This window comes from Macrotis lagotis, chromosome 1 (genome assembly GCF_037893015.1).
Source record: "Macrotis lagotis isolate mMagLag1 chromosome 1, bilby.v1.9.chrom.fasta, whole genome shotgun sequence".
NCBI classification, from domain to species: Eukaryota; Metazoa; Chordata; class Mammalia; order Peramelemorphia; family Peramelidae; genus Macrotis; species Macrotis lagotis.
In genome coordinates this window covers 96,206,035-96,230,914 of record NC_133658.1, presented here as the reverse complement: position 1 = coordinate 96,230,914, position 24,880 = coordinate 96,206,035, and the positions used below count along the sequence as shown (strand labels likewise).

Below are 24,880 nucleotides of genomic sequence, written 5' to 3'. Positions count from 1 at the left end.
CTTTAGATCATTCTTTCTTTTTCCAAAATAATATTTTCCCCAAAAATGGCATATAAAACAATTTTAAACATTTATTTTTTAAATTTTAAGTTCCAAATTCTCTCCTAGTCTCACTCACCTCCTGAATCCCTAAAACAGGAAGCACTTTATTATAGATTTTATATATATATATATATATATATATATATATATATATACAATCATGAAAACATAATTCTATATTAGTTATGTTGTAAAAAAGACAAACCAAAAAATGATAAAAATCAAGTAAAAAATAGTTATTTTTATCTATATTCAGATTCCATCTGGAAGATGGATAACATTTCTTATCATGATTTCTTTAGCAATGTCTTGAATGATTATATTGTGGAGAATAATTCATTCACAATTTATCACTGCACAACATTTCTGTTATGGTGTTCAATGTTCTGGTTCTACTCACTTCACTTTGCATTTGTTTCTATAAGTTTTACCAGGTTTTTCTGAAATCATCTCATTCATTACTTCTTATAGCACAATGATATTCCATTTCAATCATATTCCACAACTTATTCAGTCATTCCCATTAATGGACATTCCCCTCAATTTCCAATTCCTTGCCACTATTAAAAGATATACTATGAAGGGGTGGCTAGGTGGCACAGTGGATAAAGCACTGGCCCTGGAGTCAGAAGTACCTGGGTTCAAATCCAGTCTCAGACACTTAATAATTACCTAGCTGTGTGGCCTTGGACAAGCCACTTAACCCCATTTGCCTTGCAAAAAAAAAAACCTAAAAAAAAGATACTATGAATATTACTTTTGTACAAATAGGTCTTTCCCTCTTCCCCTACCCCCTTTTTTAATCTCTTTGAGAAACGGACCTATTCATGGTACTACTGAATCAAAGGGTATGCACAGTTTTATTAGCCCTTTGGATATATAATGATTGGATCAATCTACAACTCGACAAACAATACATTAGTGTTTCAAATTTCTTATATCTCCTATAGTATTTATCATTTCCTTTTTATATTATATTAGTCAGTCTGGTATTAGGTATGAGAAGATATCTCAGGGTTGTTTTAATATGCATTTATGTAATCAATAGTGATTTAGCACATTTTTTAGTATGAGTATAGATAGTTGTGATTTCTTCATCTGAAAAACTATCTGTTCATATCCTTTGACTATTCATCAATAAAATAGATATGTGGTATCCAGAACTGAGGACAATATTCAAGACCTGATCAGGTCAGAAAACACTCAGCCTGTCTTATTCCCAATCTATATACTATGGATTTAAATTTTACCTTAAAATTAAATTAGTTTTATTTTTTTTTGCTCCTAAATCTCATTATTGATTCATATAAAGTTTGAGTCATATAGACTTTAGAGCCCAATTCAAAGCCCCAGATATTTTTTCAGTCTGCTATCTAGGAATGTCCCTCCTCAACTTGCACTTGTCAAAGCCATAAGCGTCTATTAAGTACCTGTTATGTGTAAGATATTTAGCATTGGACATAACAAATATCAGCAAAAAAGGCAGTCTCTGCTTTTATGAAGATTATATGAGGGAAGAAAGCACACAAAGGGAAGCTAAAAGCAGTGAGAAGATATCCATATTGCAATATGGGGAAAATGAAGTCCAGAGACATTCAGAAACAAGGTCCAAATTGAAATGGAGTCATAAACATGACTGTTTAATGGCACTTTCTTAAAATGGAGGTTCCTGGAGCAAATGATCTTTTAGCATGAGAAGACTACTAGAATACAGATTTTCCAAGGTGAGGTCTATCAGAAAATGGTGGTAGGGACATCCTTCAGGTAGAAAAGGCTTCTGGGACATGGTGATGAAAATATCATCCAGGGTAAGAAAATTACTAAGGAATGGTGAAGAAAGAAATACAGTCCTTTGACTGTAAAGCATGGGAGAAAATGAAATTATTATCATCTTGAGAGAGACCATTTTATTTTCACTTTGTATTTCCTACACTCATCACAATGCCTGATACATTATATATTTAATAAATATTTGTTGATCTTTCAAGCAAAAACTTTACATTTATCCCTATTGAATTTCACTTGCAAGATTTGGCCCAATGATCTAATATGTCAAGGACCTTTTTTAGTTCCTGACTCTGTCATCCAGTTTAGTAGATAATCTTCTCAGGACATTTGATAAGATGCCTTCCATTACTTTATCTAGGTCATTGGTTAAAAAACATTAAACCACAGAGAGTGAAGCACAGATCTCTGAGGCACTCCAATGGAGATCGATCAAGTTGACATCAAACCATTTGAACTGGACCATTCATTGTGGTCTAAATCTATCAATTGATTTCTAGTCTAGCCCCCGTTTCTCTATCTTTTCCTCAAAAGGAGTATGACATACTTGATCAAAGCCTTCCCTAAAACCTTGGTAAAAGTACACTTACATCATTCCCTTGATACCCTTCTAGAGTAACCCTGTCCAAAAAAAAAAAAAAACAACAGTTTAGTTCATTATCATTTCTTGACATAATCATGCTTGCTCTTTGATAACTACTTCATTTTCTAGATATGCAACTAATATCTCTAATTATCCATTCTCAGAATTTGGCTGGATTTGTCAAGCTAGCTAGACTATAGTTTGAAGATTAAATTACCTTTATTTTAAAAAACCACTCAACTTTCCTTTTCTAGTCTTAAGTTATCCTCCCTGCCTTCTATGACTTTTCAAATATAAGAGACAATGATACCCACTATTATTTTCAGTCTACAAAAATGACATATTTGCTCACTTCACTCAGTATCAGTTCATATGAGCCATTCCGGCTTTTTTTCTGAAACCATCCTCTTCATCATTTCTTATATTGGTATAATAGGATTATATATGTATATATATATATATATCATCATTTCTTAATCCATTTTCCATTTGATGAGTCATCTACTTTTTATCATCTGTAACAATGTCTAGAGTTACTAAAAGCATTCCATTGAGATACAAAAAGTTTGGATAGGAGTAGTACTCTGAATATAGGTGTGTCTAAGGACTGCAAATTTATAAATTAGTGATAACACAACTTTTCTTTAATAGCAAAGAACTGGAAACAAAGTGGATATGCAATTGGGGAAATGGCTTATGAAATTATGGTGTGCAGTAAATGCCTGTAACAATACTATTGGACTGGGAAGAAACAAGAGATTTGTACAATTTCTATATTACAAAGATAAACAATTTTGAAAAACTTAAGTATTCTGATCAATGCAATTATTAAATACTATCTGAGAGACTAACAATGAAACATACTCTTCACCTCCTGAAAGAAAAATGATAGATTCAAGGTACAGACTAGAACTTATGCTTTAGGTACCATCACTGATGTAGAATTTTCTTTTTTTTTTTTGCTTGACTGCATATTTATTACAAAGACTTTGTTTTGTTTTATTTTGTTTTTAATTGGTGGGGGGAAGGAGATAAAACAGATTTTTGCTTATTAAAGAAAATAAAATTAAAATCAATACATAAAAATTTATTTAAGTAGAAGCAATAAAACAGTATACACCATAACAATGATGTTGGAAGGAAGGAAGGAAGGAAGGAAGGAAGGAAGGAAGGAAGGAAGGAAGGAAGGAAGGAAGGAAGGAAGGAAGGAAGGAAGGAAAATGATTGAACCATACTGACTTCATTTTGTGATTCAGTCCCTTTCTATTCACTGTCCAGTTTCTGTCTTCTGAGAAAATTTTATTCAATTATGGAAACTGTGAGAAAAATTTATTGCCTTATGTGATTGTGTGCCTTATGTGTTGCTTAGAGACCCTTAAGAAAGGACCTAGATTATGCTGACCAGAAATCCTATCAGACCTGAAGATTGATGCAATTTCTTACAATTATGTCTCCTGTAACATATGTCTTTTCTGAAAATTGTCTGTCTACTGATTAATCAGTTAATGTCTCTATGTTCCTTTGATTGAATACAAATACTTAGCCAAAGTGGAACATCTCTTTTTCTAATCTCAGGAAATTACACCTGTTCACTCTCCCTTCCACAATTTGAAAAGTTCCTAATCTCTCCTCCAATTAAAAATCAGATTACTTAATTTTGGATACTGGCTAATTGTATTCTTTTCATTAATTGGTTTTATTTATTTTCATTTCATATATCAAAATCCAAATCTCTCTGTATTCAAGGTCTTCGTACTGATGGGGAAGTTCATGACTGCTTTGCTAATAAATCATTTAGCTCAGACTGTTTCCTCAGTTAGCATTGGAGACATGAATGAACATAATAATGTTTGTCCTTCATTCTCAAAGAAGACCACAACATCAGGGAGGTGATGCACATGAATTGTATTTGAGTGAGAGGATGTTGTGGTAAGTCATCAAGGGGTTGCTATGCTAGTCACCAGCCTCACTTTGTCCACCAGAACCAACTGGATCCAGTGGCCAGATATGAATCAGGACAACTGGAGATGGCCCTGGATATGAGGCAATCAGTGTTAAGTGATGTATTCAAGTTAGTAAAAAGTCTAAGACAGGATTCAAATCCCATCCTCCTGACTCCAAGGACTGCTCTATCTACTGTGCCATCTAGCATAAATGAACAAAAGAACAAATGAAAGAATGAAGGAAAGTCAAGGAAAGGTAAGTCAGAAGGGAAGGGAAAGGGAAGGGAAAGAAAAGAAAGGAAGGAAAGGGAACCAAAGGGAAGAAGGGAAGGGATAAGGAAGAAAAGGAATATTGCATAATTATCACTATCATATCTAGGAGCCAAGATGGGCTCCTAGAAAGAGAAGAGAAGATGTACCTCACTCTCTTCCTTCCAGAGAGGTATGGGTGGAACTATAGGTATGTGAAATTCTACATTCTATCATGCTCAGTCGATGTGTCTTATAGAGTTGTGAACTATTTCTTTTTTCTATTTTGGTCTCTGCTAAAAAAGAGATGCAAAGAGGAAGAAAAAGGATATATTTGGAAGTGCAGGTGACAAATGATAGCAATAAAAACTATTTAAAAGATGAGACTGTAGGTGGTTGATCAGAATAGGTCTCTGATCACTCTGATGAACTTACAGTATGCTGAACCTTTGGTCATATCTTAGTAATATGAGTAGAAACTATAGCACAGTTGGAATATCAGGAATTCTTGGGAGTCAAAATGGTGGATTTGTAGGAAATACAGCATAGCTCTACCCTACAATGTTTCTACATAGATCTAGAAGAAAGAACCTGGGCCTTATATTGGTATTCTGGAGTGAGAAATGGTTGTGAGCCCTAAATTATATGCTGAACAAGGAGCAAGTTCAAAACCTAGCAGACTAGCCCTAACATAATCTCCAAAGTCAGTAAGTAGACTGGAAGTATGTGAAAAGTGAAAAAAAAAAAGAATTCCACCATAAAAGTTGTTATGGTAAGAGAGATGCTCAAGAACCAAACACAGAATAAGAGTATGACTAAAACATAAACAAGGAAAATTTTGAAGAAAATCACTGGTTGGACACAAATTCAGCTAGAGTTACTTGAAGTTATAATATAACATAATATAACACAACATAATATGATATAATATAAATACTGCCTATTATCATCATCCTCATTTTAGTCTAAAAAAATATAATAAAGTCCATGTCATCAATAAACCCCCCAAAATATTCAATAACAACAAAAAAAACCTTTGTATCTGCCACTAATTATTCATGAGTCTGTGCAAGTTGGACAATCTCTCCAACACTTATGTTGTCTATCTTAGATTGTTAGCTTATCAGGCAAGACAACACTGGTATACCTGACTTTACCTTGAGCCCCTTTCAGTACCATCTATAGATCACATTTGAATCCAATTTTGGAATAATATTAATAGTGAACACTCCTGTCAGCACAATGACACAGGGTCTGGATTAGGACATTAGCCTAGATCACTACCATCCTCTACTTTCTGATTGGCAAGAAGGTAGATATTTGGGGTGAAGGGAAACCTTCCCAGTGTTTGTGAAATTATAATACATGGGTTGTCATTTACTCTGCCTATGAATGAGGATGTTTCAGATGATGAATCAGACTCATGTTCCCTGGAATATATGCACTAAGTGTGAATACGGACTACAAACTGGAGGAAACTGAGGCTGAGAGTAAGAAAAGCCTTGTCTGTATCACTGGTAAGAAGGCAGCCAGGGAGGAGGTATTCCATTACCAAGGCTGAGCTTGTACCATTTCAGCCTGCACAGATGGAAATATAGTTCAATGTTTCAACATCATTTGACTTTCACATGCTAAAATATTGATAAGCGTTACGCAGGCTAATGCCCCTATGGTTCAGAGAAGTAACTAGAGCGTGCTGTGTATTGAAGTGAGATGCAACAAAGCCTTTAACGAGTGTTTAAAATTCTGGGAATAATATTCAACACAAGCATAGCTCATTGCTCTCCTGCAAACCCTTCCTGACTGAGGAGAAGTGCTAACATGGACATCCCACTGTCCATCAATGAGTGCAATGTCTAGAGCAGGAGGAGGATACAGACAAAGCAGGACCAATTTGCAGGTGAACTGCCCAAGTGGCATACTCAGAGCTGGAAAGGAGATGAGCACATTCAGGATGAGAGAGGGAAATGAAGTCTCTAAATATGCAAGAACCTTTTAGGGTAAATGTACAAGGCATGGCAGCTTGAAGAGGGTTGATGGGCTAGGTTATTGTAGAAAAGCAAATTTGGTAAGAAGAGAAAGAATAAAAATGACTGACATTTACATAGTGTTATCTCCTTTGAGCCTCCCAACATTGTGAGGGAGTTGCAGGTATTATTATGCCTGCTTTACAGAAGAGGAAACTGAGACTTGGAGAAGGGAAATGACTTGCCTCTGAGCATACCACTACTAAGCTTTCAATGTCAATAATCTTCCTGATTCTAACTTAAGCACTATAGCCATGAAGACATAATGCCTCTAAAAAGAGGAAGAAAAGGAGGAAGAGGCTGTAATGAGGACCTAGAATAGGTGAAGAAGCAGAAGATGAGGAAGTAAGAAGGGGGAAAAAAAAGGAAAAGGAGGGGGCAGCTAGGTGGTGCAGTGGATCAAACACCAGCCCTGGAGTCAGGAGGACTGGAGTTCAAATCCAACCTCAGACACTTAATAATTGCCTAGCTGTGTGGCCTTGGGCAAGCCACTTAATGCCATTTGCTTTGCAAAAACCTTAAACAAAAAAGGAAAAGGAGGGGCAAAGTACAGGAGATGTGAAAGAAGGAAGAGGAAGGGGGAAAGAAGGAGGAGAAAAAGGAGGAAAGGGAAGGGGAGAAGGAAAGAGAAAACGTGAAGAAGTCTATAAGGAAATTTATTCTGATTCCCAGACAGCATTCTCAGAGATATGTATAACTGCTGCAGAAGAATTCTCTGAAGAAGAGAGGATCATAAACCAACTACACATATTTGGGGAATAATTAAAATATCCATGGGGAAAACAGAGTGGGAAACAGTTTAGGGAGCTTCAGGAAGCACCTGAGATTCTAGAGTAGAATTAACCAGGCATCACAGGCTATTCACTTTTAAATGGTTATTGTAAATGGATAAATTGATGACTGGATAGGGTAGTGGATAAAGCATTTAACTTGGCCAGTGTTTGAATTTCATCTCAAATACTTTCTAGTTTGTAGTCCTAGGAAAGAGACTTAATCTTTTTGTACTTCATTACCTTCTTTTGTAAAATGAAAAGATTGAATTTGATGATCAATATAGATGAGTGACCTTAAATGGCATGTCCTTGCATTCAACAACTTCTCTCCAACTGAAGAAGAATCATGAGTTCTTTGGAGAAACAGAGAACACAGGGGTAATGAGCAACTTCTTTCAGATATTATTCAAAGAAGAGGAAGTCTTGAGGATGGGAGGGATGAAGAGATGCTGGAAGCTTCAGCAAAATAGTCTTCATTTCTTCAAACCCATGTCTAAAAGAGACCCAGTTGTTAAAGAGCTGAATTTTTGCTTCAGAAGTGGGGAAAATGTCATGCCCTTCCTTGCTCCAGAAATTTCTCCTTGCTAGTGTCGTATTTTTATCTCTTCCCTGCAACTCTAGTCCCATAAACCTTAGCTCATTCCCACCCCCAAATGCTTTTTCAAATGGACATCCATAATTTACATAGCTCACCATCTCTGGAACAAGCCTAGTTACTCTACATCACAGCTCAATCTGATCCTCTGAAATTAATTTGTGAAGTTAATTTTTTTGTATACAAGCATTACTTTACATTTTTCCCTATTGAATTTCATTTTATATTAGATTGCAAACATCTCGATGGGATGTTTCATAGACTGCTGGGTCTAGAGTCAGAAAGATCTAAGTTCAAATCTGACCATGATTACATACTAGCCATGTGTCCCTGAACAAGTCCCTTAGCCTCCATATGCCTCTTTCCTCATATAAAATGAGGCTAATAATAGAACCTTCCTTTCAGGGTTGTTGTGAGGATCAAAAGAAATAATATTTGTAAAATATTTTCCTGGCACATAATAAATGTTCCCCCACCTCCCAATCCCTGGAAATTAGATTTAGTGTGACATTGCATATACTATTTCTATGCTAACGTTTGCCTCAGCTCTCCTCTCCTTCCTCCCAGATGAGGCAATGGTAACATCTAGTATCAGTAGTTGAGAGTTGAAGGAAAGAAACTGAGAGAAGGATACAATAGTAACCAGTCAGTTGTTATATAAATTTTTGCTGAATTTATATAGAAGAACTTTGGGACAAGACTGAACTGTTTATATCTATAAGGAGATTCCTGGAATGGAGTGGAAATAGTTTTAGCTAAGTTTATATATTGGCATGTCATCATCTATGAGTACTATGGTTAATGGCTAAGCTACCCATTTCTCTTAATATACTAAGGGCAGCTAGTTGTCATCCACTGGTTAGGTATTCACATATTAAATATTTTGTCTTTCCACAACCTACTAGCCTCTCTTTGCCTTCAAATGTTCCTATATTAGCATGCTTATCATGAGCATGCTAATAATAATTAGCATGAATAATATATAATAAAAATAAAAACATTATTTGCATTCAGCAGCAATACTTCTATTTCAACCCAAGAACAATCCTCCAGGTAGACAAAAAAACTTCATGCTAATATTTATTCCTACCCATTCCCTCACCTCTAAGCCTCTATCTCCCTGTCCAAAACTGAAGATTTGGTCACAAACGCCCTGATCTCAATAGAACTGAAGTTGGATACAGAGACTTACTCATGACCCATTGTCCATTCTGTACCCGAGAACTATGGCAACTGATTGTTTGCTCTTAGACAAGCAAACAGAGTGGCAAGATCCTAGCACTCAGAGTTGTATGGCTAAGTAGAAATAAATTCTCCTCTAGGATATCTACAATTACGCAAGATCCATCTCAAATGCAGAGATTTACTGAATACAGCAAGAGATGGATTATAGCACTGAAAGATATTAAAATAATTTTTCTATTATCTTTCTAGTATTCCTTTCAGAGACCATATCACAGGACTGTAAGATAGAGGGAAGTGGAGTTTTTCAAACAATTTTTCTCCATCCTTTATTGCTTTGGGAGAAATTATTCAATCCTCTCCATCTCTCCCAACCCCAGTGGCCAGAAAGAAGAGAGAATTCTGACTCTGGTGACAGTAGAGAGTGACTGGGATGAGAGACCTTAGCAAGAGTTCTCTAAGTTGGACTTTCCCAGTTTAGGTTGAATTTGGGGCCAGGCAAACTGTGCTTTCCAAGAACAGTGTAAAGAGGAACCCTAGAATTCAGGGTCAATCAGATAAAATGAGGAGATAGTTTGACATATGCTAGCATCCATCACACAAGTAGGAATGGGTTTCCATTGGGGAAATATCTATTAAGCCTGGAGTTCCCCAAGAGAAGAGCAGATATCCACTTCCTTTTCAGTTGCCTTCATTGTCTTCCTGCTTCTACCTATCTTTTAAAATGAAAGGAGGACAAAGGGGAAGTGGCGGGGTGGGGAAGGTTCTTTTACCCACTATGGTTACTGATGAAACTGCTGCCTCCTTAATAACTGTTACCTATCTAACTGGCATTTGGGATTTTCCTTTTTATGTATGTATCCCCTGTGAGCTATGTTCCTCACTTTCAATCAAACTTCAGAATTTATTTTTGGTTTTTGCAAGACAATGGGATTAAGTGACTTGCCCAAGGTCACACAATTAGGTAATTATTAAGGGTCTGAGGGCAGATTTGAACTCAGGTCCTCCTGACTCCAGAAATGGTGCTCTATTTTATTTCATCCTCAGAGGGTTGACTTATTTCTCACAGCTGGGGGGAAACCAGTGGGAATGTAACTTCTAACATTAGTTCATTAGTCCCCAATACCACCATCTATTAACAGCCATGCCAAGAGATATAATTGGCTTTAGCAAAGGCATTAAATAAGATGATTCAGAAAGAATAGGTACTATAAGTTTTTCCTCCAATAAACCTGGAGTCTACTTTCCTATGGAATCCATGCGAGAAGATTTAGATTTAGGGTACATCCTCTGAGAAGCAAACTTATAGGATGCATATGTGACAAAGGCAATTGACAACTTAAAATTGGAAATTGTTTTTCTCTTTATTCCCAGCCTCTCTTGGTTACAGATAGGTAGAGTTCCCTCACTTGCCAGAGAACTGTATGAAACTACATCCCCTCTTGGATGACTGTCTCTTTTTTTGAATATATATCTGAAATCTTAGACTCCCTATCTGTGTTACTATCTCATCTGTTCCTAACTGATTCATTAAGCTCTCCATGATAAATGAGGTAGACATGGAATAGAGATTATATTCATTATCCCCCTTCTACCACCACCATTGGTAATCTGTACTAGCAGTACTTGGCTTGCTATCTCCACTGTTCTCAAGCCAGAACTCTAAATACTAAAAATTAATCCAGAACTTAGCTATTTAAAAACCCCCAGAAGCTTGACTAGCTTGTTTTCTCTGTCAATTATGCTATTTCTTTCTTGACCCAAAAGGCATTTGTACCTCATAAAGGATTCAAGGTGTAGAAGGATCCTTAAAGTGAATTTAACACCCCATTAATACCTTATGATTACATTTCAGGTCTTCTGTGATTATATCAACTTATTTATTCAGGGGAAACATCTTCTATACACATGTAACATTGTTTTAAAACCAGATAGCTACTCAGCTGTGCTTGCTTCTTTTTTGAACACAAGTGGGGAGATTAAGAAGGAAGAGAAAAAAGTAAAATGGGAGGAGACAGAATTTATGAGGAGTTCTAAAATTGCAAGTTGAAACAACCAGGACCAATTAGCTTGGGGCCCAAGGGCCATATATTTTTAATAGAAATGAGAATTTATTTGTATGGGAAGAGGAGGAGAAAGAGTGAGAGAGACAGAAATACAGAGTCAGAGTCAGAGAGAGAGAGAGAGAGAGAGAGAGAGAGAGAGAGAGAGAGAATAATCTTCAAAACCAATACTCTACCCATGCAGGAGCTGGATACCCCAAAGGTGATGAAGAGAACCAAATAGCAATCATTCACATTTTTCCTTTCCTGTGAGTGACAGTTTAGAAGAATGACTGAAAAGACAGTCTCTCTTCTAGGAAGAAGAAAGTGAATGAATTTCTGGGAAAGAAAAGCCAAATATCCCTTCAGGGAGGAGGTAATGGATTCCCAGTAGTCCTTGTAGCAAAGAAGTCCCTCAGGTCTTGGGGTGTTGTTTGACACCTTGTCCTCTTCTGTTCACTCTCACTGCCATGTAGATTAGATCTACAACGTAACTCTATTGTAAAGGTCATTGTTGTTCATATCTGTCCCAGAGAGATTCAGAATATAGGGAGAGAGAGAGAGAGAGAGAGAGAGAGAGAGAGAGAGAGAGAGAGAGAGAGAGAGAGAGGATATATCACATTTGAACTTTTCAATAGTTTTTTTTTGTTGTTTAAATAGAACCAGATGAGAGAAACAGGTAAGGTCCAGTTCTGGAGTGGTAAATGAAATGAAGCCAGAACCAAGTCTGCCTATTGTCTAAACAACTGTCTAAAAATGCTACAGATGTTTGAGCTTAATATTCCCTTTGATCCATTCCATTTGTATAGAAGGCCTTTGGTAATGAGGGTTTTGGGAGGGGAGCACAGACAAGAAAGGAAAGCAGAATTGGCCGCAAATAAGGGGGGGGGGGCCTAATAGGCTAAGTCCTAATAACTAAATAAGTAATGAGATAAAACAAAGTGGCAGGGGCAGGGGAAAGATGGGTTCTCAGTCACCAAGACTCCCTATCTCCAGACTTTCTGTTTGATCAGCTCTCTCCAATATCTGGGCAGTCACCATACCTGGCTACTGAGGGCCCTGACTGATGCTCCATAGTGGCCCATATGTTGCTTTGACAAATCCACAAAGGACTGGATGATGTAATAGGACAACTGAGGGCAATAAGAAATTAAGGTAAGTAGAATAAAATAAAGCAGCAAGAGAAAGGATTATGAATTGATTACATTCAGGCTAAAATAAAATATGCTAATTCCTAGACTGTGGCACATTGGGAATTATTGTTCCTAGGAGCCTAATTTCCTCCTAGAAACTGTTTTTGGTTGAAGACTTGAAGGCTTTCCCCTTTCACATCAAGATAGACTAAATTCCCACTCTTAAATTTTGGGGGCCTTCTGAGAAGATAACGGGGTTTTTCTGTCTGAGTTTACAAAATTTTTTAGTTCTAAATCATTTTGGAATAATTGACTACAAACTTGGTAGTTGCTTCTCCTGACCCTCCTTCTGAGATAACAGTCCTAGAAAATCCTGCCTTTACTGTAAATCATTCTTTGGGTCTCGTTTGTTTTTCTCTGAAGCACTCACTCGATTATTACTAAAATGGGAGATCTAACAGGATCATAGACTTAGAATTGAAAGGGACCTCAGAAACCATATGGTAAAGGAGTTAACAAACTGTGACTCAAAGGCCAAATCCCACTGTATTGGTACAGTTGTTGAGCTGAAAATGAAATGGTGTTTACATTTTTTTGTTTTATTATATTTCAAAATGGACCAACTTTCAAAATTCGATAGATGAGAAAACTGTGGCCAGAGTGGTTGAATACCTCACCTAAGGTCACATAAGTCATAAATGGAAACACAAAGATTCAAATTTAGTCCTTGTGACTGCATCTTTCAGGGAAGATCAATTTGCTTGCTTCCTAAGTTTCCTAACACATTAGGTGACTATATATATAGTATAGTAAACATAAATAAACATAAACATACATACAGAGTGTGCCAGAAGTTCCCAGACATATTCTAATGTCTTATAAATTTTGTATTTTATACAACAAAGTTTAGTTGTTAAATTTTAAGTTTTAGTTTCCTAGTGTTGTGAATAAAAATGGTATTTTAAGTTCAATAAATGTGTATCTTTAAAATGTATTTATAAAATTCTATAAATGAGTTCTCTAACAAAATGTGTTATGCACACTGGTGATGTCTACAATATACTAAGCTCTGTAGGAGACACAAACAGGACATGTCAGAGGAATGAAAAGTAATCGGGGTAACAAGGTTCTGTCTATGTGAGATTCTCGAGTAAATATTAATGACTTGGATAGACTCAGAGTGCAGACTAAGACCTTTTTTGATGGAGGGGACATCGCCAATGTAGGGACTTATTTTGTTTTATTATACATGCTTATAAGAGGACTTTTACTTTCTTGTTTTCTTAGTTGGGGGTCCAGGAGAGGAAAAGAAGTTAGATCTGCATAAAAAGAAGATACAATTTAATTTTCAAAAAGTTAATGACCTTCATACTTCTTGGCTCCACTGGAAGGCCAAATCTTCAGAAGGCAGTTGGCAACTTCTCTCTTCAATGTTCTAACATTGGGTAACCCTGAGTATCTGGGATTTCTAACTCATTCGAGGGATCCTGGCTGCTGTGTTCCTCCCCAAATTGACTAATCAATTGATCACAGTTAGCTTTACAAAGGGTTATTTATTGAAAAGGTATAGGAGAGATCTTTTTTAAATCCTAGTAAATCCAGGAGGTACTTCCCCTTCCATATATTTTCAATTCCTTGAGAGACTTAATTCAAACTTAAAGTATAAAATAACTAAAGAACAATGTGGGGAAACATAGGTACCCAAGATTAACCTCTTAACTCCTTTGTGGAGTCTATCAGTCAATAAACAATTATTGCATACGTATTGTATGCCAAACACTATGCTGAGTACTAGAAAGACAAGCAAAAACAAAAAAGGTAGGTTCTCCCATGATGGCAAAAGAAATCTACAGAATCAAAAGAGGAGTCTAGAGAGGAATGAAGGAGGAAATATAACCGACCTAGGCCCTTTAGAAAGAACCAAATATTCAGAGGATGAGGTCACAGGAATGGAGTGAAAAGGCTGCTATGGCATGATGAAGATCATCTGGAAAGTCAGAGCTTGGTGATGAATGAAGGAAGAAAACTCACAAAGTTCACTTTTGGGAAGGATATTTGGTCATGGGAGAATCATTCTCCTTGTTCACTCTCTGGTTTCTTGCAGGATAAGATGGTTAGACTGATGTCTAACACCAACCCCTTGAGACTAACTCCTCAGTGACTTATTTCCCAATGCTACTGGTTGTTGTGGTCTCTGCTACCAAATCTAGTTGCCAAACAGTCTTCTGATGGGTTTTCTGATCCCTCCAAGCTCACAAGGTGGAAATCTTCAAATATTCACTCACCTACAATCAGGAAAAAAGAAACTTAAGAGACACAAGGAACAGAGGTGCCATGAAGCCATGGCTGGTTGAGAGATAGGGACTGGTGCCTTTTCTACCAACTGGTGCCTCATAGCAATCCTCTGTACTCCAAAGTTGCCTAAGAAGAGATCAAGAGATTGTTAATTTATTTTTCTTTCACAATATGACCAATATGTAAATATGTTTAACATAGTTGCGCATGTATAAGCTATATCATATTACTTACTGTCAAGGGGAGGGAGGAGGGAAGGAAAAGAGAGAGAGAAAAATGTGGAACTCAAAGTCTTACAAAAATGAAAGTTGATAGGGGTGGCTAGGTGGCGCAGTGGATAAAGCACCAGCCCTGGACTCAGGAATACATGGGTTCAAATCCAGTCTCAGACATTTAATAATTACCTAGCCGTGTGGCCTTAGGCAAGCCACTTAACCCCATTTGCCTTACCAAAAAAAAATGAAAGTTGAAAACTATCTTTCCTTGTAATTGGAAAAATAAAATAATGACCAAAAAAAGGAAACTGTCAACTTGTACCTTTTGATGTATATCTAGTTACATTTCCATCATCATCCTATCTCTGAAACCAATTAGAAAACTCATCATATAGCACCAGCTCCTTAGTTACTCATACCTAGAAGAAGGTTCACTAATCTCCATGGTGGCAGCAGACAAGGCACATTACACATGCTCTCAGGACTAAAACCCTCACCAATTAGTTGTATTAAGGTGGTTGATTTTTAGATTTTAGATTTTTAGATTTTTTTTTCAAGGCAATGGGGTTAAGTGGCTTGCCCAAGGCCACACGGCTAGGCAATTAAGTGTCTGAGGTCGGATTTGAACCCAGGTACTCCTGACTCCAAGGCCGGTGCTCTATTCACTGCGCCACCTAGCCACCCCCCTAGGTGGTTGAGTGTATATCAAGTGTCTTAAATCAAATCCACTAAGGTTGCCCCTTTCACATCATTTGGCCCTAAAAGAATAGTAAATGATATTAAGGATATGGGATCTGTGAAGTCCTGGTTGCATTCCATTTCACCTAGGAAAGTATTTTTATAATACCATTATCCCATAGGAGAGTCCTGTTTTCACTGTCCCCTCTTCCAACCACATACAACTTTCAGTCAGCATTCAGGTGATCCAAGTTAACAGAGAGCATGTTTTCAGTTCAGAGAGAGAAACATAAAGTGAAATATTCCTGAAATTTCACATTGATTCAAGCAAACTATGATAACTGACCTTGTCATGGAATACTGGTGATATCAAATACCACAGTCATGCCCAAGAAACCAAATGGAGCTGTACTATTTCCCTCAGGTATCCCTTTCCTTGGAAAAGAATCAGAGTGGTCTTTGGATGTTATTTCTGCTTCCTATATTCTATTGAATACAAAAGTCTCCACTAAGGATGACTTATCAGGAAGTGGGGAACACTTGGTTATCTGAAAGCTTATGCCATCAGAACACCAACTCTGGTATGCCTCACAAAACTGAAATCTCCAAGTGGGGCTCTAATGATGAATTAGATCAGAGAAGAACAGCATTTGAGAGGATCTCTAAGCTCATCTATTCCAACCATCCTGAACAGAAACCCTGTTATACCATCCCTGACAAGGTGTCATTCAAACTCTTTTTGAAAAGTTCCAGTATTGGTAAGTTGATCACTTCTGGGGACATTCTACTTTGGGACAAATATAACTGGAAGAAGTTTGTCCAAATATCAAGTGAGAGATCTGTCATTTTCCACCTTCCATCTATAGGGTTCCTAGTAGTGCCTCCTATGGTCAAGCAAAGTAAATCTAATTCATCTTAATAGGACAATCCTTCAGGTATTGATTGTTATTCACATGCTCTCTCATGTAATATTGCCAAATAAAATATTGTGCAATCTAATATCGCGACCTCTCCCCATATAGAGTCTAGATATCTTTGGAGTAAAGCATAGTTTCTAGTCCCTTCTCCATACTTGTTGATGCCCTCTGAATGACTTCCAGCTGGGCAATGTAATTCCTTAATGATGTTGCTTCAAATTTAACATAATACTCCATATACAGACTAGCCAGGGTTGAATGCCCATCACCTCTCTGATCTGGACATTATACTTCTCTCAATGCAACCCAAGATGGGGGGGGGGAGGGAAGGATGCCAATGTCATAAAGTTTATTTGTATTGAACTGGAAAAATACCCTCTTCTGGGGCAGCTAGGTGGCACAGTGGATAAAGCACCCACCCTGGAGTCAGGAGTACCTGGGTTCAAATCCAGTCTCAGACACTTAATAATTACCTAGCTGTGTGGCCTTGGGCAAGCCACTTAACCCCATTTGCCTTGCAAAAAAAAAAAAACCTTAAAAAAAATACCCTCTTTTTAAAATATGAGCCCTTATCTACTCATCCCACATCTGTTCAAAAGATTTCTCAAGTCCAAGGAATACCATGATGTAAAGAAAAATGTGTTGAATTTGGCAATAGAGAATTTGGGTTCAAATTCCAGTTCTGCTGCTCTCTGGTTTCAATGAACCTCTCCCTGTTATAAGCAATCAATCAATCAACACATCAACAATCATTTATTAAGTGCCTACAGTGGATGGAGCATTGAGCTAAGCACTAGGGATACAAAGACAAAATTGTAACAATCCCTGCCCTCAAGGAGCTTACATTCTGTTGGAGGAAATCACATGTAGACATATAAGTATATAAAGCATATACAGATAAATAGATGAGGAAAACTTCCCACAGCTAGGGAATTTGGATTAGGAAAATGTCTCCCAAGAAGGTGGCACTTATTTTGAATCCTGAAGAAATCAGTGATTCCAAGAGGTGAGCAAGCAAAGAATTCTCTCCAGTTATGGGGATACTAAGGTATGGAGATGGAAGATAGAATATTATATCTGAGGAATAGAAAGTAGGGAAGTATTGACTGGATCATCAAAAGTATGGAAGGAAAGTGGAAAGATAGAAAGTGGCCGGGTAGTGAAGAGCTTTAAAAGTCAAACAAAGGAGTTTTTTATTTGAACTAAGAGGTAATAGGGGACCACTAGAGTTTACAAAGCCAGGGAAAACAGGGTGATACCTGTGTAATACATGATTAACTCTGTGTACATTAGGAAAATCACTTTCATGTGTCTCTTGAAAGTGAGGAAATTTTTTGAGTCAGGGAAATGAAATATATTGGAAGCCTTTTGTCATAGACCAGGCAATAAGGGTTTTAACTAGAATGGGGGCTCTTTGAGAGGCAGAAAAGGGAAGTATGTAAGAGGTGGTGCAGAAATCAAAAAGACCAAATTTGGGAAAGGGATATATGGAGTACTTGAGATTGAGAAGTCAGGGATGATTCCAAGGTTTCAAACCTAGGTGACTTGAAGGATTGTGATGCCCTCAACAATAGTCAGGATATTTGGGAAAGACATGGGTTTTAGGGAAGGAAGAAGAGCTCTGTAATAAACCTGTTGAGTTTTAGATGGCTGAAGGACATCTAGTTCAGAATAGCTGATAGGCATTTTCATGAATAGAGGGAGCTGAGGAGTAGACTCTGATCATTCCATTATATTTTGTCCAGTAGGAAGTTAGGTTTAATGTAGGTGTGGCTTCCTTTAAAGATGGGTATCTTGGCTTCAAATAGCTTTCAGCAACCTTAGGTACAAATGGGAAGGGTAAGTTTTGCCAGAATATTCTGGCAGGTAGAGGTAGAAAATAGAATTATTACAATAGTAATATTACAATAGATGTGATTATAAAGCACTCAATTATTTAATGACCCTTCCAATCCTTTCTTTATCTCCTCCTCCCTCCAGCAATAATGAGCACAAACATGTATGCAATATCTCCTAGGACACTGAACTTACTACCTGTAAATCTCAGGTTACTTCCCTACTTCTTCCTCTCCAGCAAGCTCACCTGAGTCAACCCTACCCTCAGTCTATGTGTACTCTTAGGAGATGAGAAAAAAACTCACTTTCTGGTCTAGTCTGAGCAGGTAAATCTGAATGAGGAAAACAAAAGCAGATCTTAGAAGGCATTCCAAAGCAAAGAAAGATTTGTTATACCTTTGGATCTAAGTTATGTCTTTGCTATCCACCATTTAAAATTACATATGGAATCATGTTCACCTAATTGTTTATACTACCTTTGGTAGGTTACTTCCATTTTCTGGGCCTCAGTTTCCTCATCTGTAATACATGAGATGATTTCTGAAGGCCTTCCTACTTCTAATATCCTATCTGCATATTATCAGGAGTTATCTATGCCTTTGAATGTGGATTTATCCCTCTCCTCTCACTACCCACCTCTGAGAAAAGGGTGTCCTTGAAACAGTAGATAACTCCTTCAAAGGGGACCATATCTGCTCCATATGAAACTGAGTGATCTCCAAGAAAGGATATTGTGCCTCTTCCATTCTCTCCTCCTTATGAACTTAATCATTTGCTCTGTACACAAGAGACACTATTAAGATGTGTTCTACTTCCCTGTAGACCAACCCCAACCCAAAGCAAACTCTAATCATGTCCCAGAAGCACAGTCACAGTCTGGAAACTGCAGCAGAGTATGAGAAAAAGGACCTTGATTCTTTCTGATTTTCTTGGACTGTCCATCCCCAACTTTGTCTCTGTGAAATTCAAGGAAAATGAGCTTTGTCCACATGAAGATGAAAAGAACCAAGAGAATCACAACAGCCCTTAGAGACCATATGGAGTGGTGATAACAACAATGACAGTGGCCCTGGAAGTCCATAGAAATGATCTGCAGTGTTAGGCCCATCAGAGAGGTGAAAACCTAAAAGGGAAAATGAGTGTTAGGATTAGGTGGTACTTAGGGAACAACATCTCATCCAATTGCCTTCTGAACTTTCTGTATTTCCATCTTACCATTGTTATTCTTAGATATTCCACTTGTTTGGTCCTTCATCCTTTCTCTGTTTTCTCTGGTATCCTGCCTCATCAAAGGATCAGTTGCCTCAAAAGTCATTGGCTGGAAAAGTAACAGGAGGCAATTATTATCAAATTATTATCAAAGCACTATAAAAATATGAGGTATTATAAAACTTAATTTGTGGTTTGCAAAGCATTTTTTACTCATTACTGTATTTGATCCTTAAAATAACTACATGAAATAAGCAGTATAAGTAGTATTATCTCCTTTTTCCAGATTAGCAAACCAAGACCCAGAAAAGTAACTTGTCCAAGGCTCTATGGGATAGTAAGTGGCAGGGTCAAAACTGGAACTCCTTTTGATTCCAAATTTAGGTTCCACTATACCACAGAGGGACTAAGTGAGCGAGATGCCCAGACTAAGAGTCCTCTAAGGGAAAATAAGAAACAGTCTAGGAGACCTCACCTCCTAAATCCTCAGGTTAAGGAAGAAAAAGGAAATGGGGAAAAAATGTTCCAATACTGTCATAGCAAGGGAAAGACATCGATTGATATTAGTAAAGTCTAGAAGCACAATGACCTGTAACGTTATCATCTCCAAGAAGTTGTGAGCCTTTGATGCTACAAAGGCAATGACTCATTTTTACAAACCAAAGGTCTACTTGTCATAGACAGTGGATTTTTCTAGCATTAAAAAATGTATTGTTTTCCTTGTTTCCAATCAGGGGAAGTCTTCCCCAGGGACTACCTTCTCCATAAAGGGAGATAGCAGAAAGCATTCCCCCAATGAAGCAAGTATTTCTGAACAAAATTTACAACTTCCCAGTCATTTTGTAAATGAAAAAAATTAGAAGGGGGGATCCATGTTATCACTTCCCATAGAAAAGAGGAATGGAGGGGGAAAGGGAAGGAGGGAGGGGAAGGAGAGAAGGAGAGAGAACCAGTCTTTCTGTTCTGGGGTAGCCCAAACTTTATTTAATCCAAGATCACTGCCGATAGGAGGCATTCAGGAAAAAGAGGAGAAACTGTGTTTCAAAGGAGAGATACAGGATAGGGAAAGCAAGTGCCATTAGAGGAAGGAATAACAGGAAGAGGAGAGAAGATTAAAATATGTGGGATCAGAGATCTAGGAGATGTGATGTTGGATGGGGCCACGAGGTGGCAGCAGAAACCAGTCAATGGAGTTCAGAACTAGTTCTTGCCTCTAAGCTCAGATTCAATAATTGTTGGGGTTGGGGGCAGAAAGAGGGGGAGAGAGACGAGGGTCAGACAGAGATGGAAACAGAAATAGAGAGAGAGGGGAGAGAGAGCGGACAGAGAGAGACAGAAGGGGGGAGAGAGAGAGAGAGAGAGAGAGAGAGAGAGAGAGAGAGAGAGAGAGAGAGGAGGTTTGTTGAGCTCTATCTCACAATATGTTTGGGGATCAACTCAACTGAGATCCAAAGGGGTAAGTGTAGACTCCCAAGACCCCTAATTCTATTCATTGTTGGATGAGGTATACTCTTCTCCTGCCATCATTCCTTCTTCAAAACTGCAGAATCCTGACAGTTTGACCTAGGTTACTCCCTACCTCCTTATTCCTCCCCTCTTTCCCCAGCACCTTCTTCCTGAGTTAGGTCTCCCATTGTGGGACTCCAGAGACCATGTTCCTGTTCCTTTCCTTGTACTCCCAGTTCACATCTGGAAAACAGGGTGCTGTCCAGTCTCCCTGAATCATCATCCATGGAATGGTTTTGTCTCTTCTCCTTGTGTCAGAAGGAACTTTGATTTAATTTATGCTGAAGTCAGTAAGTCATTAGTCAATAAACATTGATTAGGCAGGCCCCATGTAAAAGATTAAGGATATAAAGTCAAAATATAGTCCATGTTTTCAAGGAACTCACAGTCTAATGGAAGAGACAACAGGCAATTAACTATGTATAAACGATATAGGCAACATAAATGGGAAGTAATTTCAGAAGGGATGCACTAGCATTAAGGGAGATTGAGGAAAAACTTCCTGTAGAAGGTGGGAGTTTTATCCATGACTTAAAAGGAAGCCAGGGAAAAGAAGAGCTGGGAATGAGGAAGGGGAATAGGCAGCAGTCAATGAAATTGCCCAAAGTTAGGAGATGATGGAGGAATAGAAGACAAGTATCCCTGGAACTTAGACTGGAGGGAATGAAGGAGACTAGAAAGGCAATGGGGACTAACCTATGAAGGATTTTATGTTTTATACAAGAGGTGATGGGGAGCCACTGAAGTTTATTGAGAATTCCTGGAGTTCATTGAATGGAGGTAGGTTTGGACATAGTCAAATCTATGCTTTAAGAAGACCACTTTGCTGAGTGAAGGAGAGAAGAGAGAGACTTAGAACAGAGGGAACAACCAAGAGATTATTGGAATAATCCAAGCATAATAAAATGAAGACTTGCACTCAGTGATCACAATTGTGGAAGGAAGAACATAGAAAGTTGTTATGATTTTATAGTGCAATAGATTGGGTATAGGGATTTGAAAGAGTGAGGAATAAGGAAAACATAGAGTTTTAAATCTAGGTGCCTAGGAGGATGCTGGTGGCCTTCATAGGAATAGGGAAGTTTAGAGAGAGGAAAGTTTGGATTGGGGGAGATAATGTTGTCAGTCTGAAGAGATGTGAGACTGGATGTCAATTGAGAGATTAGTACTGGATAAGTAGATTTGAGAATCATCAGCATAGAGATGATCACTGAATTGATGGAAGCTGATAAGATCGAGTGAAATAGTACAGAGCAGGATTGATAGCTCAGGACAGAGAATCACAGTGTTGTAACCTGGATGAATATCCATTGAAGGAGACTGAGTGGTGGGGAGCTAGAGAAAAGACACCTACTTATGATTAAACCTTTTTTTTTAGCTGCATTACCCTAGTCTGTATGATGGCAATAATAATTCCCAGGACTTGCCTTACCATCTACTGGAGAAGTTCAAGAGATGAGAGAGGCATATAATGGGAGGAGATTGGTTAATAGATATAAACCTTAAAGAACCACTTCTGGACCCCTGACCACGGCAAAGTAATCTTATTCTTCTTTCCCTCCCTTCTTTCCTTCATACTCTGCTCTGGAACACTTTCCATACCATAATGCCACCGAAGATAAACAAAGGAAGCAGTTTTTTAGAGGACAAGTATCAATGGGGGAGAGGAGGATGTCAGTATATGGAAGGATAATTTTTAACACTTTTTGTGAAATATTTTGTTTTTTTACATTACCTTCATTAGAAGCTAGATCAATGAAACTATGGGTCAGAGTGAGATTTGAAGTCAGGAAGAACTGTGTTCAAATTCTAACTCTAATACTTACTAGCTGTATGAACTTATATTATTCAACCTCTCAGCCTCAATGAAAAATTTTTAAGTATTATATTTGTTTAAAATATTTGTATTTATGTATGTATATATATGTAAATGTTAGCTATTATTTACAGTTACATCCCCATTCCACCCAGAGAGAGATTCACTGTTGAAAAACACTACTTTTTTAAGTATAAATCTTTTTACTTCTAGAAAAATCAACTCTATATTATATAGATTATTTAGACTTTATTTTTCTGTGCACCTCTTTTATTATAATAAAGACTCATGGATTAGTGACAGTTAAGTGGTACAAGAGATAGAGTACTAGCCCCAAATAGAGTCAGGAAGACCTGAATTCAAACCCTGCTTATTTTCCGCTGAGCAGAGAGCAAAGTACCGAGGCCAGAAGAGTGGGAGAAAGAGACGGAGGGACGGAGCTCTGCTTCTGGCGTCCTGGAGCCCCAACCCGGTCCCGCTTCAGACAACTCTCGGACACGGGGGTGGGGGTGGGGGGCGGGAGAGAGAGCCGGGGACTTCGGAGCCAGGCCTGTGGGGGGGGGGGGGGTCGGCTCCTCAGGACACCTCACACTTACCAAGAAGGTACGCGGCGAGAGCTGGAGGGTTGGTTCCCGGATCCCCCCTCCCCCCACTCCCCCTCCTTCTCAGGCAAATAAGTTAATAAGCGCGGCTCCCCTTCCCCGCGCCCTGCGGGCGGTGCAAACTTTTGCAGCTCAGCCCCGGGTCTGCCGCCTGTCCTCCCGGCCTCGCTCCCCGCCCTCCCAGAGTCGGCTCCCCTTCCGCAGGTCCGAGACCTCCAGCCCGGGCCCCGGGAAAGCGGAGGGCGGCCCGGGGCTGGAGGCTGGGGGCCGGCGGGGGCCTGGCACTGACCTGTTCTTGGCCGCAGCCGCCCGGTCGCGCTGCCGCCGGTTCTTAAACCAGTTGCCTACTTGTGTGGGAGTGAGGCCCGTGGCCTGAGCCAGTTCGCGTTTCTTGCTGGGGTTGGGGTAGGGGTCCTGGAGGTACCACTCCCTGAGCAGGCTCCGAGTCCGCTCCTTGAAGCAATGAGTCTTCTGCTCGCCGTCCCAGATGGTCCGGGGCAGCGGGAACTTCTTCCTCACCCGGTACTTGTCCACGGGGCCCAGGGGGCGGCCGCGCAGCTTCTCCGCCTCCTGGTAGTGCGCCTCCAGCCACATGGCTTGCAGCTTGCCGTGCGACTCTTTGGTGAACTTGTGGTTCTCCAGGATGTGGTAGAGGTCGCGGAAGTTGCCGGTGTGGAAGGCCACCACGGCCCGGGCGCGCAGGATGGACTCGTGCTTGTTGATGGCCTCGCACGCCCCCGGGGCCACGGGCAAGGACCAGAGGAAGCGTCCCAGCCGCTCGATGTCCCCAGTCTCCTCCAGCGTCTCGCAGACGCTGGCCACCTGCTCCGGAGAGAAGTTGAGGGTGGGCAGCTGGAACATGGACAACTCTTCCGGGGGGGCCCTGGAGCCGCCGCCGCCGCCGCCGCCGCCTCCGCCACCGCCGCCGCCTCCTCCCGCGCCGCCTCCCGCACTGCTCCCGCCGCCGCCGCCGCCGCCGCCGCCGCCGCCGCCGCCGCCGCCGCCGCCGCCGCTGCTAGCCAGAAGTAGGGAGCGGTGGTGAGGATCCGCGAAGTTTGGCAAGAAGAAGTGGGAGGGATAGAGCTCTAAAGGGGAGCGGAATACCATGGAATGACCTGAGAGGAGAGGAGAGAATTCAGGGAAAGGGAGAGCCAGGAGAGGAAGAGGAGGAGGAGGAGGAGGAGGAGGAGAGGGGGGAGGAGGAGGAGAGGGAGGAGGAAAAGAGAGAGAGGAGGGAGAGGAGAGGGGAGGAGGAGGAGGAGGAGGAGGAAGACAGGAGTAAAGGACACCTACACCCCACACACATCCACAAACACACACACCCGCACAGCCACATAGAGGAGAGAGAGGGGAAGGAGAGTGGTTGGGCGCGCGCGCGCGCTCCCACACACACGCGCGCGCGCGCGTGCACACACACACAGAGGGAGAGGGGGAGAGAGAGAGAGAGAGAGA

At 39.6% G+C, this 24,880-nt stretch overlaps 1 protein-coding gene across 1 annotated transcript; it reads right to left on the bottom strand.

Moving 5' to 3' along the window:
• Positions 1-23,560: 23,560 nt before the first annotated feature.
• Positions 23,561-24,543, bottom strand: SIX3 (SIX homeobox 3). Its single transcript, XM_074223417.1, has one exon. The coding sequence runs from the start codon at positions 24,533-24,535 to the stop codon at positions 23,561-23,563; it is 975 nt and encodes a 324-aa protein (XP_074079518.1). The 5' UTR covers positions 24,536-24,543.
• Between the last annotated feature and the right edge of the window lie 337 nt (positions 24,544-24,880).